The sequence below is a fragment of the Martes martes genome (assembly GCF_963455335.1).
Source record: "Martes martes genome assembly, chromosome: 3".
NCBI lineage: Eukaryota > Metazoa > Chordata > Mammalia > Carnivora > Mustelidae > Martes > Martes martes.
The window spans coordinates 38,860,782-38,880,352 of record NC_137890.1 but is presented as its reverse complement, the minus strand read 5'-3'; the positions used below and the strand labels follow the sequence as shown (position 1 = coordinate 38,880,352).

The 19,571-nt window shown below is 39.2% G+C and overlaps 1 protein-coding gene across 1 annotated transcript in view; it reads right to left on the bottom strand.

Moving 5' to 3' along the window:
• PCDH9 (protocadherin 9) overlaps positions 1-14,768 on the bottom strand; it is an 886,469-nt gene extending 871,701 nt beyond the window's left edge. Inside the window, exons 1-2 of the mRNA XM_080798244.1 lie at positions 14,210-14,768; positions 9,827-12,997 (exon numbers count right to left, since the gene is read on the bottom strand). Of these exons, the coding sequence (XP_080654370.1) occupies positions 9,827-12,862 (3,036 nt within the window). The 5' untranslated portion in view covers positions 12,863-12,997; positions 14,210-14,768. The remainder of the gene's footprint in view (positions 1-9,826; positions 12,998-14,209) is intronic.
• Between the last annotated feature and the right edge of the window lie 4,803 nt (positions 14,769-19,571).

Sequence of the window (19,571 nt, the reverse complement as noted above, 5' to 3'; positions counted from 1 at the left end):
TGTATTTTTAATATATAAATGGGTTGTAATCCTTTCCAACAAAAATATGCCCCTAATGAGGAAAATGTTTCAAACTTATATATAGCCTAAAAATAGGGTTCTACAAATAAAAGTAGACCACACATAAGGAAGAAATACCAGTGTAAAGGTAGGTTCTAGACTGAAAATAAAAGCCATTGACTTTAGCCATGTGACTTGAAAAAAAAAACATATTTTCTGAATCTCAATTTCTATATTAGCTGACTAAGATGGAATATCTTCTTTATATGGTTATGGGGACTCAATCAATGGAACTGTTATACATATATAAAGTATGATTCCAATATCAACTTATCTCTCCAGTTCGGTCAACATTTACTGAATGCCTACTAAGTTCACTCCTAGGAATTTTTGTAGATTTGATCTTGGAAATACACAATCTCTTACTTTAGGGAACTTTCTTACAGTCACCTTAATTCTTAGCCTTAAATTACGATATACCAGTATTTGGCTTAACTGAGTTACCACTTGGGACTGAAGGACTGTGAGGAACCAGGGCCGTGTTTTGAACAATCCTGAATCTGTGCCTGGGGTTGATACTGCATTGGCTGGAGAGGATGCACAGTCTTGCCAATAACAGATGGTCCTACAGGAATAGTTTAAACCCCAAGGAGTGTTGCTTCCAGTATCATCCAGAAGTCAATAACCTTAGCGAAAGCAGAATTTAATTGTCTAAAACAGAGACTTGAGGTGTCAAAATGATTTTGCTTAATTATTACCATGTTTAAAAATCAATCAATGAATTCAACATATTTTGCCATCAGTGCTTGGCAGAAGATTTTGCTGTCAAGACCAAGAATGAGCTCATGTCAAACTAAAATATCCTAAAGACTGTGTCTGTTTTTACTACAACTTAATGTAATTTTGATACTCATTTCAATTCTGCAGCAAAAAGAGGATTTATTTTTATAAAAATTCTAACATCTTTTTTGTGTTGGAAATTTGAAGATTGGGGATACATTGAAACATTAATCCATACAGTTAAACTTGACATCATTTCTTCACCTTGAAAACAGTTATCAGTAAGAAAAACTCGATTTAGAAAATTGCAAAGGAAAACTATAGAGATTTTCTATTTCTAGGAAGAAAGGACACATGGTGGGTGTGTTGATACTTTATGGATGTTCTTGAGCAAAATACACAGACATGCAGAATAGACAGGCAGAAATAGTTTTGCGTCATTTTAAAATCTATCTGGAAACTTAAGAAAACAGATGTATATCAAGTAACATAAGTGAATATAATCCACCTAGTGAATGACAAGAAACGGAGCAAAGGAAAGTCGCCAGTGCAGGTGTGTTCACAGCTGACAAACAGAAGGAAGGCTATTGTGATTCGAGGCTCTCAATGTGAAAATTGGTTCAATGACATGAATATATGACACAGGAGGGCATCAACTCACAACTCAGAACTCACTCCATTTTGTCTCCATTTGTCACTTGCACCTTCTACAAAAAGTTTCCTGCAGAATCCTATGTAGCTGGGTATTTGAAAGCCCTCAGCATGCAGCTGCTATCACACAGAGGCACAGATTGGTTGCATCTTACGAATCCAAAAAAGCACCAGTAATTTTTTTTTTTCCCAAAGAAAAGATCTACTATGGAACTACTGTCAGCAGAAGACATTTTCTTCCTATAAAAGATATGGTTTCATTTTATACATCCTTCTGTGTTTCCATTCTTCTCCATATTGAGGTTTGTTTAATGAGGGAAAAAACCTCATTTGCTGAATTGCGGTTGCTATTGTCTTGCACCAAAACTGTTTTGTTTTAAAAATCAATCATCTATGATGATTCTCAGCAAGTCCACTGTACCTAGTGGACTGTGCATGGATTATGTGCTCTTTCTAGTAGGCAAAAATATAGGATTTGTAAAGTCTTTGAAAAATATGCATGGCTATTTCCACCGATTTATATCTAACAGGGCCAAAGACATTAAGTATTAAAGAACTGCAAGGCATTTTACTGAATACTGTCATGAAGGTAAATATATTGAAATGCACATATGTCTGGAATGAGATGCTGTGCTACAAATACACACTATTTACAAATGGAACAAAGATGAGTTCTAAAAATACAGCTTGAGAAATGTTTCAATATCAATTCCTATGAGGATCAAAGCACTCACTTAGTAGCCAGCCCTCTTCATTATGGTAATGCTGTAGTTGCATAGATACCTAGGGTTTTAATCTGATTTACGTTTAGAGGAGAATCTACACACACAATTGAGAGCTTCTTCTCAGGCAGAGTTGCAAGCCAGATCATGGGCATTGGAGGTCCCAAAGGTAAGTGTGAGCAGGCCTGCACTGTCCACTTGGAATCACTTAGATTCATCAAAAAGCAAATCTGTCTATTCTAAGGCATACATTTGGGATTTTAATTCTTTCAGACACTTCCAATGTTTCTGCATTTGGGGGAAAAAATAGGCAAGACTAATTCTCTGGGCAATAAATCACTCTAATGTGGAAGGAAATGTGTTAGCTAGTTGTATTACAAAGCCTTTACTTCATATTTAATAGGCACCTGCAATACCAGCATTATACAAAGCTCTCTACTCTGCAAATCTTTAAAACCCCACTTAATTTTCAGCACTGATTTCCTGCAATCTAAGAGCTTATGAAGGGTTCACTGTGTTCATACAGATCTATGCAAAATGTGCCAGAACTTCCCTGTCTGTGATGGCATTCATTTGGAGGTGAATCCCAAATTTCTATCACTGGCATGCTTATTTCCGACCAAAATAAATATTCTTAGAATGAAAGCTGAAGATTAGGAGGACAAAAAGGAGGCAAAGTAACTAGCACTGGGAGAGATATATGCAAATATCAGCTCAATGACAATTCTTCATACCATTTACAATTGAAGCTTAAAGATCCAAATACTCTGCAATCCATTAGTTTCTCAATATCCTGGAAGGGATTAGAGTATTTCTTAATCAACTGCTAACAGACTGAAAAAGGCCAGAGACTGGATATTCGCAAGCAGTGTAATACTAAGAGGCAGAGATGGTCAGATAGAAAGACAAGCAATGGAAGAATGTTAAAATATAAGATATTATACAAGCACGGTAAAATTGACCAAATTTCCATCTCCCTGCAGCACATACAGTTTAAGAATCTATATAAAATAACGAGTGGTGAGGCTGTAGGGGGCTCCTTCTAAGAAAAGTTAAGTTAATTTCACTTGTTTTCTCAAGGAATTCCAGAATAATGAGCATGAAGTGACCAGGAAGAATTAATCAAGTATGCCTCAAAGATGGTGCTTATAACTCCACTACCCACAGCTGTACAGGTGGTCCCAAGTCCATCATTTTAAATGTGATATGGGCTGATGGCGCTGTAATCAATCAGACTGTTAAAGATCAGGGGAAATATTTTCACATGCTATTTAAATAATGGATAAGTATGTAAAAACACATCCTTAATGAACGACTTCAAGTTCTGAATGCCTTAAAGTCATATTATGGCTCGGAACATTCTACTAATTCTGTTACCGTTCTTGACTATAGAATACAAACTGTCTAGAGGACAAACATGTGAGTGAGAGATTAAATATGGGTTGTTTTCCCAGCCTGTTCCTGCCATCATTCTTTACCGTTAAGAAAGGGTAGTTGTTTTACTTAGGAATTTCCATTTTAATCAATCTTGGCTTCGGGAAAAAAGAATATAAATCAAAACCAAAATGTCAATCATAGTAATATGTCTTTCTTGTTCTGTGTTTCTGATGACTGACAGCCCAATAGGTTTGTATCAAACAAAGGTAAAAAGCATGTGTTCCTTTCCAAATGAAATGTTTGACAGATTGAACAGCTATCTGAAATAACCGATGAAATCTTAAATAGCAGAGTCTTTACATGAGAGATCTTCTTTCTAGATTCGGATTTTCCTCTGTGATCTGATGCAGATTTGGGGGGTCCTAACTATTAAAAAGGCTGTATCACCTTAGCAACAGTGGCTGTTGAACTTCTATGCCTCGAGATACTGAAAACTTCAGAGTCATGTCATTGACTTGCAGTCCCAAGTTCTCACTAACATCTGACCTATGACTACAAAACAAAACAAAACAAAACAGGCAAATTTAGGGCCCTGGTATGTGAAATTCTGGAAAATATATTAACCATAAAGCCAACCATCAAGAAAGCCAAAATTTTAAAATCTGTGTTAAATAATTCTTAGTTCCCAATTATGTGGACTATGTAAGATAGTAACTGATTTGTTAATATTAGCGAGAGACTAGTTTGAATAAAGGATCTCCAAAACCACCCTACATTCAGAGAAGACACCACTCTAAACTCAGAGGATACTTACTGCAGAGATTTTTAAATGAAAGTGGTAAATAATCCACCAAACTCAGTTTTGTTGTGGTCAGTAACAATGCATAAGCTAAGAGTTCAACTCTGACAGAGTCAAACCTAGGAAGTACTAAACGAGGGCAGTACAGCTGACATGGCCCTCGATCCTATAAACGCTCAATCTGGTACCGCCAGCCCAACACAAACACTGCAGTGTTTAGCATCTGGGGGACTTCTGCATTCCCACCCAAGCAATAAACAATTGGAAATCAAAAAATCTGAATAACAAGTAAAACTGGGGAAACAGAGCTTCTGAGAAAATAATTTACAGGTCTCACTTTCATACCTCAGTACTGTCAGATAAGATAATGTAATATGAGAAATAATTCAGTAAGAGGTCATTTCTAATATTTGGGGCACAGTTTACACACATCTCATGTGTGTCAACATGAAAAATGAAAGTTCAAGAGTCAAACTAATTCACAATTAGTTATGAGGAGATGTGATTTTAGGTTTGAGGTTTTTCATTAAATCTAAATTCTCTGTTACTATTTCACATATATTTTAATTTGTGCTATTATGAGAAGATGCATTATAGCTTGAAACATTTAATAAGACTACACATATACCATAAAAATATAACACATTATCACAAGTACAATATTCGCAAGGTAATTTTAATGATGTTCTGTGATACCATAAGGATGACTCATCTGAAACTAAGGGAACATCAGTTTAGAGTGTTTCTATATATAGAAATAATTGCAATATTTAGGAGATAGTATTTTAACTACAGAAATTATATTCTCTGTGTTAACACATATTCAGTAATCAGAAGACACATCTATGCTTAATATAGTGGCAACTTTTATTTTTATTCTCCTTAAGGTTATTAGCAATGAATACTAAAATGCACCTTGAATTTCATAGCTTGGCTGTGTCGAGTTGAAAAAAAAAATCAAGTATTTGTCTCACAAATCCAAGAGGAAAGGTAGCCAGTTTGAATAGATGGCCTACCCTCACTTCAAATTCCTAAGTCAGTCCAAGGGCTCTGGGTATCCTTTGCCTCATACTGATTTATTTCATGGTCAGAGGGCACTCAGCCAAAGGGAAGGAGTAGAAATAAAAATCACAACTGACAACACTTTAAAAAAAACTTGGATTTGGGGGAGCAATTTTTCTCCACGTGCCTCTCGCGCTCAACAGACAACAATATTCTGCAAAACTTAGTAAAGTATCTTAAAGTTTTTTACTAACTTTACATTAGTAAAGTTAGTAAAACATTTGCTCCCTTCACTCTCAATGGCATTTTTTTCATGCTCCTCAAGAGCAATTCTACGACTGCCTCACGCGTTTTACAGGACATAGCATTTTAGTGGCTGCGGGGGGATTCCTCAAAAATGAAAAGTAATCCTAAATGTAGTATAGTATCTCTAAATGATTGGGAATTGTAGCAACTCCCTTTACACAGTCCAAGTACAAGTATGCACTTGAGTGTAGCATGCATACACATTCCCAATGTATAATTTCTTCAATATATACCCAGATGTATATACGAGCCAGTACTCTCAATTGTGCACAAAGTCAGGATGTTTAAACTCTAAAATAAGCATTTCATTTAGAAAATTAAACATGACTGCTTACCCAGAACCAAACTCCACTACAACTCTCACAGATTGTTTTATTGCTGGAAGAAGTTGTCACATGTAAATAGGTCACTTAAAAAAAAAAACAAAAAACTAAAAACATTTTCATTCATCCCCCCTACAAAAAGCACACTGGGGCCAAGAAAATTAATTCCCCGAATGCTGTCAACTGGGTTGGGAAATAGCAATAAACAGCTTACTGTAAAGCCCCTCCAGCTACAATAAACCGGCTGTCAATAAGCGGACCGAGAGCTGGGCTGTGCATAAGCAGGTACTCTGGAAATGATCATCTGAAAGGGAAAGGAGCTGACGTGTCTGATTCCAACATGCTGAGGCAGTGGTTCTCAAAGTATGGTCCCTGGACTAGCAGCACCAACATGGCCGAGTATCTCGTCAGCAATGTAAATTTTCAGTGTCACTGGGGCCAACCTCATGGCACTGACACAGAACCTCTGGGAGAGGGCTCCGCTAACCCACATTTTTAGAAACCCTCCAGGAGACTCTGAGACACCCTAAAATTTGGAAACTTAACATCACACATTATAAAAATAATAATTCCACGAAGAATATATTTTTCTTTTAGAAAAATACACCAATGAGCTTTATCCCTTAACGTCCTACTGGAATTGATTATGTTGTCATCCTCTTAACCCTGTCACAGTGAACTCTGCTTCTTTGTGAATAAATACCAAGACATGACCTTGCTTTTTTTTTTTTTTTTTTTTTTAAAGGGACATTTCACTCAATCTGTGAGTGCTAAGAATACTTCCAAAGATTCATGTGAAATAATTCATGGAAAATCCAGTGGCCGATTTGGTATATTTGAAGAAAACGAAAGCTCAGTGAAAGAGAGGGGATGAGGAATCTGGCTTCCAATGTTCTCTGCAGGGTCACACAAGGCAAAACAGCAGGGGAACAGGAGACAAAGTAAGAACCAATGCACTCTAAGCAAACTCATGGTACAAGAGTCAGACATTATGTTTTCATTGTATAGATGATACAAAGTAATGATATTTAAATTCGGTAACCCTTTACTCAAGAGTCTTGGATTTTACTCACACATCACCCAGCACATTAAGTGAAAAGGTATTCCTGTTAACAGCAATCTGTGCCCACTCAACTAAAAATCTTCACAGATTATATGTTTATAAATTCCTTTGAAATTTTTTGTTGTAATAAGCCCTACTTTTTCAAAATTATGTAGCTTCAGGAGCACATTTTGTATAAAAGCCACCAGTTGAAGTGAAGGAGCTAAAAAAAGAATTTTTATTTTAGCTTAACTAGAACATCTTCAGATAACACTCATGTGGTTCAGTTAAAAAAGGAAAACTAAAGGATAGTATATAATTTGTGTTCTTCATTCATAGAAAATATGCCTCTTTTATACTAAAATTATGCATCTTGCTATCACCATCACTTCTCCCTACTTCCAATATTCCTTTTCTCCAACATTGCAATTTTTCTTTCTCAGCATGAAAACTTCTAAAAGGTAAAAAGCAAAGCCATTTCAATAGCTCTTTATCATAATCGTGAATTATAGCTATGTCTGAACATCAAAATGCCTACAGTGACACATGGTCTCAAGGAATGTCTAAAATGCACTTTAGTTCCAGTTAGAGAGTTAGTCAGCATCCTATTTTAAAGATTACGTCATACAAATATTCTTATGACTAAGCCTCAACAAAGTATCTTTTCCATAATTCACTGAAATGCACTTAACATTTATGTCTCTGTACTACATATAGTTTCAACTCTTGCAGAGAAGTCAGAAAAAGTGGGCCTGTACGTCAATGCTAACACACACCATGTTTGCATCAAAAGAAAGACGATGTCGGAAGAATGTCAGTCTCTTCCTTTGGAAAACAAATTTCAGAATTTATGTGAAAAGTTTCCATCATGTTAGCTTTTTTCAAGATATTATGCAAATCATAAAATCTCAGTATACTGTGAGTGACCTTCCCATTAAAAGTAAATTTTAGAAAAGCCATTTTCTTTCTTTTAATAGCTACTTCATATTTAGCTTCATAAATTACACGATTAACTATTTACCAACTTTTATAAACCTTTACTAAGCTCTGAAATTTTCTAAATGTAACAACACCAACCTCTCTTAAAAAGCTGAGGGAGTTAACATAAAAATACTTCCTTCCAACTTGAACTTCTATCGAAAAACTTTATATTCTCCTCTAAAATTTCTATATGGACTTATTTTAATTCCTTTCTTTCTGTGCATTTAAGCTCCAAGTATGTGGACTTTTAAAATGCTCTAGGTATCTAATCTTCCACTTTAAAGAGTGGAGATTATAGTTGAATAATCCATAGGCATTATGCTTACTGTTCTGGAAATACCTATGTGATTCATTGACAAAATTGTTTTCGTAAGTATCTTATTACTACCAAACCTTAAAGTCATTCCAGAGCAATAAACACTAGAGTGTAAGAGGAAACTAGAGTTTCAATAAAACATTCTATCTCACCCCACCCCCACATACATAACAAAGGAAAAACTCTTGAGTTTTCAAACACCAGGCAACAACTGTCAATACTATCCTGCAAATGTATTTTGTTTTCCTGAATTTTCTGAAATCTGTATGTCCCTTATTTTCAACAAACTCAGATGGGCCATCGCCGTGGGTGGACTCCATACCAACAAGGATAGCACTTGGATTACGAAATCCTAGAAAGTTGGTGTGGTGAGAGCTGATCGCAAAAGAGCAAGCAAATGAATTTAAATGCTAGCTGCTCCAGAGCAACTATCATTAAATAAAAGGTATCTTTGGCTGTAGCACCAGCTTGATCCTTCCCTCCCCCCGTTCTTGCTACTGCGGGATTGGCAATTGGCCAGCACAAGCGACATGATACCCTAGTGCCATCTACAGGCTATTACTGACACTCAACTTTCATGGCAACAGACAAGCACCAGTGAAATAAATTAGACAGCGCTGCATTTAAATCTTTATTAACAAGGAATTATTAGACCTAAGAAAAACTAATTCTGGATTTGGTTGAAATATGAGTTTCTCAGCCTCTTAATCCCTCTTCATATGGCATATTTCACAGTTTAAAATGAGTTATGACAGATCACTTATGCATTACTAAGATGGGAGACTATTTACAATGGATTCATTCTTTTCTGTATAAATTGGTTATATCAGGGAGAAAGCATTCCCTCTGTTTTTTTTTTTTTTTTCCTTGAAAGAGTACTTTGGCCATTATGGATAATTTGCCAACCTTTCTATTCAATACCCAATTTACTATATTACAATGAAATCATCTGAAATCAAAGAGAAGGCTTCCTATATGGCTTCGTTGCAATCTATCGACAATCATGTGCTTCACAGCTGATGTACATTTAATAATCTACTATCTTGTTTAGAGACTAAAAAAAAATTAACCCCTTTAGCAACCACAGCTCCAAAATAATTACGGTCAGACCTTCAAACGTCATTTAAAACTTGGGATTTGAAGGTGACTTTTTAGATCAAAAGGTAATATGAAAAATCTCGAAGCAGTCAATTTGGAAACCCCAGGAGCAGAATTTGGCATATCAGGACAGGTTTTCTTCTTCAGCAAACATTATCTTGGGACATTTTTGGAATCGTTTCCTCTTTTCATCTTTTGCCATTTGAAGGAAACTGGGAGGTTAAATAATTCTCAGAACTCAGAAATTTCAAAGCTGTTCTAAAAATTCTTGACTGAGCCCCAGAGGAACAGAAAAGGGGTCAAGTTTTTTTTTCCCTCTTTCAAACTAAGCTAAAGTTAGACCAAAACAATAGACACACTGGCACGTTAATACTGGTTGACTGGGCACTTGTATGCAGTACTTATAGACCAGTAAAAGTGCTCGTTTACCTGTCTGGTGTGTAAGGGGCCCTTTGTCTTGAAGCCTCCTTGGGAACTGCACTCTGAGGCACTGAAGTGATCTGAACTAGTGGAAGAGCGTTTGGAAAGGGTGTCACAACCCCCGACAAAGGTGTTGTCCAAAGGGAGTTCCTGAATCACATGATGCTTTTTCACGGAGACTGGAGTGTCTGGTTTAAGATGGAAAGCAGGCTGTGGAGAAGCAGATTTGTAGTGCTTTGCCAGGTCAGGGCTGTTAGGCTTGAAGGTGGTGGGAGGGGCCGGGCCCCAGTCAAACCTTCCTATGCTTTGCTCCTCCAGCTCAGCCGGCAGACTTATGGTCCCGTTGATAGGTTCGTGCACTGCATCGTCAGGTTTGGACTCTTCGATTGTAACAAAGTTCAAAAGAGAGCTCTTGGGAGACTTTCTTTTCTTCCTTTTCTTCTTCTTGTTTTGTTTGTTCTCCTGGTTCGGGGACATCCACTCAGCACCCTGCTTGCTCCTCTGAGCTGCTTTGAACCTGGATGCATGGCGACAGCGCACCAGGACAGTGACAAAGATCACGACTATGACCACCATGGCACCTGCGACGATGGCGATCATGATGGTGAGATAGTCCTCGTTTTGATAAGGCTGGCTACTGTCCCCTATGTTCCTGTCCAGTGGGGTCTCCATAGTCCTGCGAATCAAGTCATAGATATAGGAGGCATTCCCAGCAGTGTCGTTAACGTAGAGAAAAACGAGCACAAGTGTGTGCAAAGACTTTGGGTATCCCAGGTCACTTATGTTGACCACCAAACGGTGCAAGCCCACATCAGTAGGCGCCGGTTTCTCTTCCAGAGTAATGTTACCTGTTACTGGATCAATCCGAAACAAGCCTTTGTTGTTCCCACTCACAATTGTATACTTGAGTTCGGCGTTCATCCCCGTGTCAATATCCACGGCGAAAACTTCTGCTACCACAGAGCCAGGAATGGCCGAGAGGGGCACCAACTTAAAAGAAGTGTTGGAAGGTGGAGAAATGACAACTGGGCTATTGTCATTGACATCCATGACATTGATAGTGACTTTTGCAGTAGAGGAGCGGGCTGGTTGTCCTCCGTCAGTGGCTTTGACATCGAAAGTGTAGGAACTCTGCTGCTCTCTATCAAATGAGACATTTGACTTTATGACTCCAGAATAGGGATCCAACACAAAATTATCATTGTCATTTAGAATGGAAAGAGTCACAGCTTTATTCTCCCCAGCATCTGCATCTGTCACTGTGATTACCCCCACAGTACTATACTTTGGCAGATTCTCAGACACAAAAAATTGAAAATGATTATGAGTAAACTTGGGGCTATTGTCATTCTCGTCCAGAACAGTAACTATCACAGCCGCTTGGCTTTGGAGGGGAGGGGTCCCATTGTCCCTGGCAGTTACTGTAAAAATGAAACGTTCTTGTTCTTCTCTGTCAAAGACTCTGGAGGCTGTCAAAACTCCTGTCTTTCGGTCCAGATCAAAGAAGGAGGCATTCGGCCCAAGCTGATAAACAATGTCCGCATTTTTCCCACTGTCTTCATCTGTGGCACTAATAGTTGTTAAGTATAACCCACGTCGGTTGTTTTCAGAAACTGACAGCTCAATTACAGGCTGGTTGAAAATTGGTGGGTTGTCATTTTCGTCCTCAAGCTTAACCCTTACCAGGGCAGTCTGATTTAAACTGGGCTTCCCGGAATCAGAGGCAACAATTTTAAAGCTGAATTCTTTGGTGCCCTCATAGTCCAACAAAGAGGAGGTCTCTAACAAATATTGGTTGTCGTACACTGCCTTCAAATGAAATGGGACCTCTCTCTCAATAAAACAGATCACTTTGCCATTCACATCTGTGTCCTTATCTGAAACTGTAATTAGGGCAATCTTTGTATTGACAGGATCTTTCTCAGATAAATACACTGTGCCATTGATGGGACTTATAATGTACCTGAGGTCTATGTTAGGAGGGTTATCGTTTACATCAGTGACATTGATGGTAACCGTTGCTCGAGCAGGTGTGGAGCTGCCATCGCTAGCCAGCACTGTCACTTTGTGAATGGCCGTCTCCTCTCGATCTAAGGACCTCTGAACTGTTATCAGCCCAGTAGTATTATTTAAAGCAAAGAGTCTTTTGGTTGCAGGGGCGACCTGGGCACCAAAAATGTACCGTATTTCAGCATTACTGCCTATATCTGCATCAGTGGCATGGAGCTGAATTACAGAGGTGCCTACCGGAGCATTCTCTGGAATGTGCACCTCCACTTGACCCTCTTTAAACACTGGCCTGTTGTCATTTACATCACTTACTGTGACCTGCAGTATGGCCGTGCTGGATTTCTGTGGAGTGCCTCCATCCTCTACTTTGATTTTCATCACATAGGTATCTTTCTGTTCTCTGTCCAAGTTTTGCTGAACAATCAATTGTGGCCACTTCTCTCCCTCTGGAGTTTCCACGATATCCAGTCCAAAAACACTCTGCCCATTTAACAATTCATAGTGCTGAACACCATTGAAGCCTGTGTCAGGATCTGTTGCTGATGGAATTGGAAAGCGGCTGTTGATCAAAGTGTTTTCTGGAATGGAAATATTGATGACAGGAGATGGAAACATGGGGGCATTATCATTGGTATCCTTGACAATTATTTTTATTTTGATCAGCCTGAAAAAATCATTGGGGAGGATCACTACCTCAAGTTCAAAGAAACACTCATTCTCCTCAGCATAAGAGGCTCCAGCACAGAGTTTTTCTCTGTCTATTCTATTGGAGGTTGTGAAAATCTCCCCAGTGCTACTGGATACTTTCACCAAAGGGGCATCCCCAGCTTTAGAAACCAGTCTGTAGACAAGGCTGGCACTGGTCCCTGTGGCAGCATTGATGTGAGAAATGTTCAGATCCTTTGGTATGTTTCCTATGGGCACATTTTCAGGCAATTCCTCTCTAATAGTGTAAATAAGTTCTTGAGCTATTGCGGAATCCAGCCTTAAACAGGCAATCAGAGCAGCCAACAGGTAAAAATCCCTCAGGTCCATGATAATGTATTTATTTTCTTTTCCCGGATTTTAGGGTTTAAAGGTTTCCACTGAGGAATGATGCACGAATTGCAAGAGGAAGCGTGCATGGACTGGAGGATGCATTACATCTCATCACTTATTTGGAGACAGCCACTGTCAACACAATCGTATAGACAATATTATTCTTCAGTAAACAAAAACACACAGTCATGAAATATCACAACACATTTTCCACTGCATATTAGTAAACATGGCAGTTTGCTCTGCCACTGTTTGCAAGTTAACTCTGTGGATGAAAACACTAAATAGCCACTGCTTGTTGCGTTGCCCAGAGAAAATGAAATTCATCTACTTTTGAATTAAGGACAGCTGCTATTTTTACCTGTACTCACCCAGACTGTTTTTCAGGACACTGTTTAATTCAAAACATGCATTCTTATGTTCTCTTCTTCCCCTCCCCCTGTCTTACCCGCCTCCTGGCTTCTAACCCAGCTCCCTTAGTTTTTTTAGGTGCAAGTGAAAAACACTAAGTATTTAGCTATGGTTCCTGCTAATTGCTTTGTCACATGTCGAATGTGATGTTTTCTTCTCTGCTACACTGAGTCATCTCTTTCGTCTAAAATGACTATCTTTTTCTTTCCTCCCAGTTCTTCAGCTGCCTTCTAATCCAGTCTTACTGGGAAACAAGCATCCGGACATGCTGCTGCAGCATCAGAAGCAATAGTCACCGGCCACTACATATCCTCATTGCCTAAAAGCACAATACCAAGACTTCAAATTTCCTGCCCAGACCTTGCTCTCATTTCTCCATATTGCCAAATTCTCCCCATTTGGATTAAGAAGCACACTAAAACTTTTAAAAATGTATAAAACAGGATTCCTTATCCTAGATGTGGAAGAGTGTGTTGAGATGTAAGTGAAACGCAGCTAACATTTCCATGTAACAGCACAATATTTTCTACTGAGCATAGAGGGGGAAAAAAAATGCAGTTTCTTAACCCTGATCCCTGGTTATAATATTAGTAACATCTGCCACACATAAATACTGCAACCCAATAACGCAGGTAAAAAGGCTTCTGCTTAGATGCTCCCCTAACTGCAATTTAAATGGGTGCAAGCCTCCAGGCAGCTACCTACTTGAGTAGAACTGGTCAGTTCCCAGGCTCTAATCTTATCTGCATTAGGCTGCACGGTAGCTGATGCCCGCGATTAGTTCCAGCAGAGTGATGCAGGTAGGGATGCAGATACAGCTTAGTAGGTGAGCTCTGCCCCAACCGTCTACCCAATTACAAACATCCCTCGTCCACACTGAGGACATATCTAAACACAAAATTTACAATTGTGCATGCGAAACTTTACACTTACGTTAGTTGCCTCAACCTTTCCCCTTTCCCGGTATGCTGCAGTTAGGAATGATCTGTTCCAACACATAGAAAGCCATGCATCTGGTAGCACCAGTTTGGGGAGAAATCAGAAGCAGCAAAACGTTTCCTCCTTGTAAAATGTGTTGCTTCGGGCTGGCAAATTAGCAACTCCAGAGAACAAATTCACAGATTTGTCGTTAGTCATTCTCTCCACATTTCGTCTCTATTACCCACGGGGTCTGGGCTCTTCTGGTATTTAACACACACACAACATCCAGTTGCACTTCTTCAGCTCTGGGGTATTTTCCACAGCATCAAGCATACCATTTCTTTCCGATGTCAATACTGCTTAAGTCTCTAACTTCTTGCAGGAAACGTCAGAGTTGGGGTGATGGTTAGTCTCCGGCTGCTCTCCGGGATGACAGTTGCCTGAATAATTCCTAATCGGTTATTTCTTTCGTGCTTCAGAGACTCTAAGGCGCTCCTTCCTGTCTTGCATGCTCTGCCTCTCTCCCTTCTCCTCTGCCCCTCTCTCCTTCTCTCTCTCCTCTCTCCTCTCTGAACTGAATTTCTTGATATAACTCTCAATAAGCCCAGAGGGAGGGCGTGACTGGCCGAGCCCCGCCCCCAGCCCCTGATTGGCCCGCATCTTGCGGTGCGGGCGGCCGCAGCCCGGCGCGAGGGAGGGGGCGAGGAACAAGGCACAGACTGTCTCCCAGCCTCCCCTCCTCAGCGCCCCCTCGGCAGCCGCGAAAACCCGGAGAACTGATCCTGGCCCCGGGAGAGCCGGGTTCCAGGAGGCGCACTGAGCATGCCCAGCAGGGTCCGGCCCGGGAGGGAAACGCTGAGGCTCCCCAGGCCCGCGCGGCTGCCGCTCTCATGGCGCGCGAACCGGGCTGAGCGCCTGCTCTGCGCCGCGCGGGGCGGAGAACGGCGGAGCACCGGTGGTGGACCGGCCCGGGGCGGCGCGGGAGGCTGGCGGGGGGGCGCAGGCAAGGATCCGGGGAGCTTCCCGCACCGCGGCGGGCGGACGGAGGACGCCGAGAGGGCTCATCTCCGGGCGCACATTTCGCACTTGTCTTTACTAAATGGAGGGGCCAAAATGCAAAGACGGGAAAGAGTCAACCCGGGGTACGGGGCGCGATACGCACCGTCACCCCCTCGGGAGGGAGCACCGGCCAACAGCTCTCCGGAGAGCGTTCAGCAGACAACATGCCCAGTACTGCAACTAGAGGCTTTTGCGGGCAGGAACACTGGCAAGAAGGGCAGAGAGGGCAGACAGCGAAAGGTCGGGACAGGATATTTGAATCTCAATCAAGACCGGAAAGAAAATTAATTTGAGCACTTCCTAGAAGCAGGGTGACGGAAGCTGCCGGGGGAGGGGGTGGGGGGGCGGAAGGGAAAGTGGCAGCCTCTGGGAACTCCCTTGATCAGCCTTCGGTGTGAAGTCGCAGCTCGGAGAGCAGCACGGGCCACGGCGGCCGGTCCTGGGTGTCCTTGCGCTTCGGCTCCCGCGGTGGCCACAAACCTGGGAACTCGAGCTCGCCCGGTCGCGCGGCGGCGGCAGCAAAACCCGCCTCCAGCTCACCTAACTGCAAACTTTGCTAGCGAAAGGCTGGAAGGAGTTCGTCCAGCTGCTCCCTCAACTGTAGAACATTTCCTTTCCCTTTGCACTTCTGATTCCAACTTTAATTGTAATACTTGTCTTTCCCTGTGCCTTTCTGACCTGCTCTGTAGCGTATCCTCACGCGTTTCTCATTTTCATACAAGAGCTAAATAGAATGACTCCCGAAAGGATTAGCTTTGTTCCGTAAATATTAGACCCCAAAGCACTGTTTTTTATTGATATTTTAAAACTACTAAACCACGAAAATTTGTGTAAGGGGCTATACCTACAATGGCAGATACCTAAGTTTGAGGCATTAATAACAGTTCGCTTGGAACACACCAAAAAGTATTTTTGAATGACCTATAAAGGTTGTCTGAGAAGGTCTTAATGCATGATGGAGTAACTTGTTCTAACTCTAACTCTATCCTCTAACCGAGGATAAAGAGCATTTATTTTAAACCTCCGTGTCCCATATTCTGTACTGGGCTGTAGATGCATTAAAGGCTCTTCACATAGTTAGGTACTATGATGGCAAATTTAGGAGATATCTTTTGTTTTTTAGTACAATTTTTTTTTTGTCAATAGGAACAACTTATTTTTAGATATTAAAAGGAAAACAAAAACAAAAAACAGTCACTATGCCTACCAAACTTAGATGTTGTATATAATTCCCTTTTTTTTTTCACCAACTCGTGTGGCATTACAATTTTCCCTCATCTATGAAAATGTGAGCTCCTCTTTATTCACACCTCTCAAGTGAATATTCACAGTAAAAGTGCAGTGCCTAAAATCTCACTGTAAAATACACTGATCCCTTACATGTAAAATATAAAACTGGTTTCTTGCAAGTAGGTTGATATTGTTTTTAAATAGCCTATATAACAGTATTTTATAAGATTAGAATACATAAATTTAATAAGAAGAGCTGCTTAAGTATCTAAAAATAAAAGATTATCTGATACAATGTGAATTAAAGGAATTCTTTTATCTTACCGATGATGATTTTGCCATTCACAAAATCTTACGTTAAAGCTAGTACGTTGTTCCGTCACCTACTTTATGCTTTGGACTAGTTTAAAATAAATGAACCATCATCCTGATACATTTATAATAAACACAGCAGCGCATCCACTTTTCAGTTCAATTCATAAGTATCATGCTATCTCACATTCCTATTTAAATCATACTGTAGTCATTTCAAAGTTCTGTTGTAATCACAACACATAGCTTAGCAATAATTATTTAACCTTATTACCAAGTGTAATTGTTTCTGTTTGCTAAAGGATAGCTTGACTTGTAGTCAGAACCCATTATTATCCTATGCTCATAGATGAAATCTTAGAACACAGATGAACGTTAGGGAAGAGAAAAAGTCATCTCATGATTAAATTTATGACCATGAGACTCCAATTAATGGAACCTACAGGTCAAAGCCCCCAAAAGTAAGTACCTCTAGATTCTTTGCGAAGGAAATTGAATACAGAAATAGAGCTGACTTCAGTGCATCCTATTTTGTGTTTATTTAGCATTTCTAAATTATTGAGCTTCTTTAACCGTACCAGCTCTTAAAGCCAGAATGACTGAAGCTCATTGTTTGCCCTATTATATTCCAACTTATAGATTACAGAATGAGAACTATGATTAGAGATCTCATTAATATTCCAGGAAAAAAATAACTTGAGGCTTCTGCCCAAAACAATATGTAGAACATGTTCATAATGAGAGCTGCTCACAATCCACCTCTATTTCAAAAGTTAGGTCTGTGGATTTATGATTTGGGAAACAGTAATTTTAGTTTTTCTAGGGAAATATGTTGTTTTTCTGCATTTTAGACATTTTTCCTTAGTGAACTTAAAAATGTATTAGATTTCCAATTATGACTTCTAATTCAGAGCATTCAGTATGTATTCTAGACTTCTAATTAGATCTCTTTAACCCTTATTCATCTTTGTCAATGCATGTGGGCTTCTATAGCCAGGAATTAAGATGTTCTCACCTGTGTTGTACCTGATTAGGACTTTAGGAATTACATCATCTGGGCTGTAGTCAAATTGCCTTTGGTGTTTTCTGTGTGTTATGTAAGTCACAGGACACTTGTGAAGCTAAGTCACCTTCAGCCAGCTGACTGAAAACTAAAATGCTATTACAGATTTCTATAGAAACGGATGTCACGTTAAAAGTTTTAAATTTCAAAAATTTAATGCTGCTCTGTTTATATGTATTAAACAATAGTGTCCATGTAATAACATTTAATAACTTAAATTATGACCTGTTTAATTGGATTTTCATTCGACTTTTCTAGTTATCATCCAACATTTTAAAATTACTTTTCACACAGGTTGCAAAAGCTTTTTAAAAAACATTGTATATAGGAGACAGACCGTGGTATTTGGAATGATCAAATGACCTCAAGGATTTCAAGACTAAAATTTTCATCTCTTATATACTGGTTCTATATTGTAATCAAAGTTGAAAATTAAATTAAAAATATACTTCCCATGCCCTATACTTCTGAAGTTCCTTTAATCCATATAGCTTATTGTGTCTAACAGACGTTAATCAATCACCGGGGCTCTAATGTCCCAGCAGGTAGTACTGTCCCCATTTCACAAAAGAGGCTACACTACTGTAGCGTACTTCTAGGGGGAAAACCGTGTGAAGAATACTAAAGGTTATTTGTATTATCACTGTTTAGAAAATGACAATGCAGAATTTTAACACCACAGAAAGAAAATTAACACCTTTTAAGACTGTGCAAACTGGGAAAGTAGTAAGTTTCTTGAATAATTCCTTTGCTTCACTATTAGCTCTTTCCTTTGAATATATTTCTTCTTTTCTTTAAGGAAAACCTAGTCCAAGGTAATCAAGTCACAAAGGAAAGCAGGTGACAAGAAGCTTCAGTCTGTTTGAATGACTGAACTAAATTTATCCAAATTTGCTATATTTTTATGACTGACAACGATTACAGATGTCAGGTTTGTAGCTCTAACGTTATTACAATATTAACTGACATTTTCCAGTGCAACTATTTTATCATGATTACTATATAAAGGAAATATTGAATTTTCAAATTCGTTATTGGTTATGTAAGACTTAAGGTTACATACAGACATAGCAAAGCTGTCATCGGTGGTGTACAGGTAATCACTCAGGAAAACATGAAAAAGGGGTTTTAAGACTGTGAAGAGAACATATATGTTTAACTCTAATTTGATCACTTTAAAGTCATGTTATTCCAAGTGAAATAGAACATATGAAACTTCTTTCCCGTGTATGACATTTTTGTGGGTAAAAACTGTTAGAATATCAAGTATGATCTATTCAATTCATATTTATATAAATGTCCAAAGATGAAAAAATAACATGCACACTTGGAAGCACCTCTATTTACACTTAAAAATAGAGATAGAAAAATGTTCAAGACAAAAACATGTTTCAAGCACAATAGCATCTGCCCAAGGATAAATGCAGAAATGATTTTCTTAAATATTTGGACTTTGTCAAGTTAAAATGTAGTACAAGTTTTTTATTCTTTCAGTACTTCCTCAATAAGAGTATGTTGTTGAAAACCGAACTTTGTATTACTTGAAAAATCATTCTAGTAACTAATTCTGTACCCTCCCCCAAACTTCTTCATGTCTATAATTTTTTCCTGTTTTTTTCCAGGACAAATTCATATGATATTCTTCTAAGAGCCCAATTTGTTACATAATGTGCACATAAATAGACTTAATATAGGGCAGGATGGATAAGC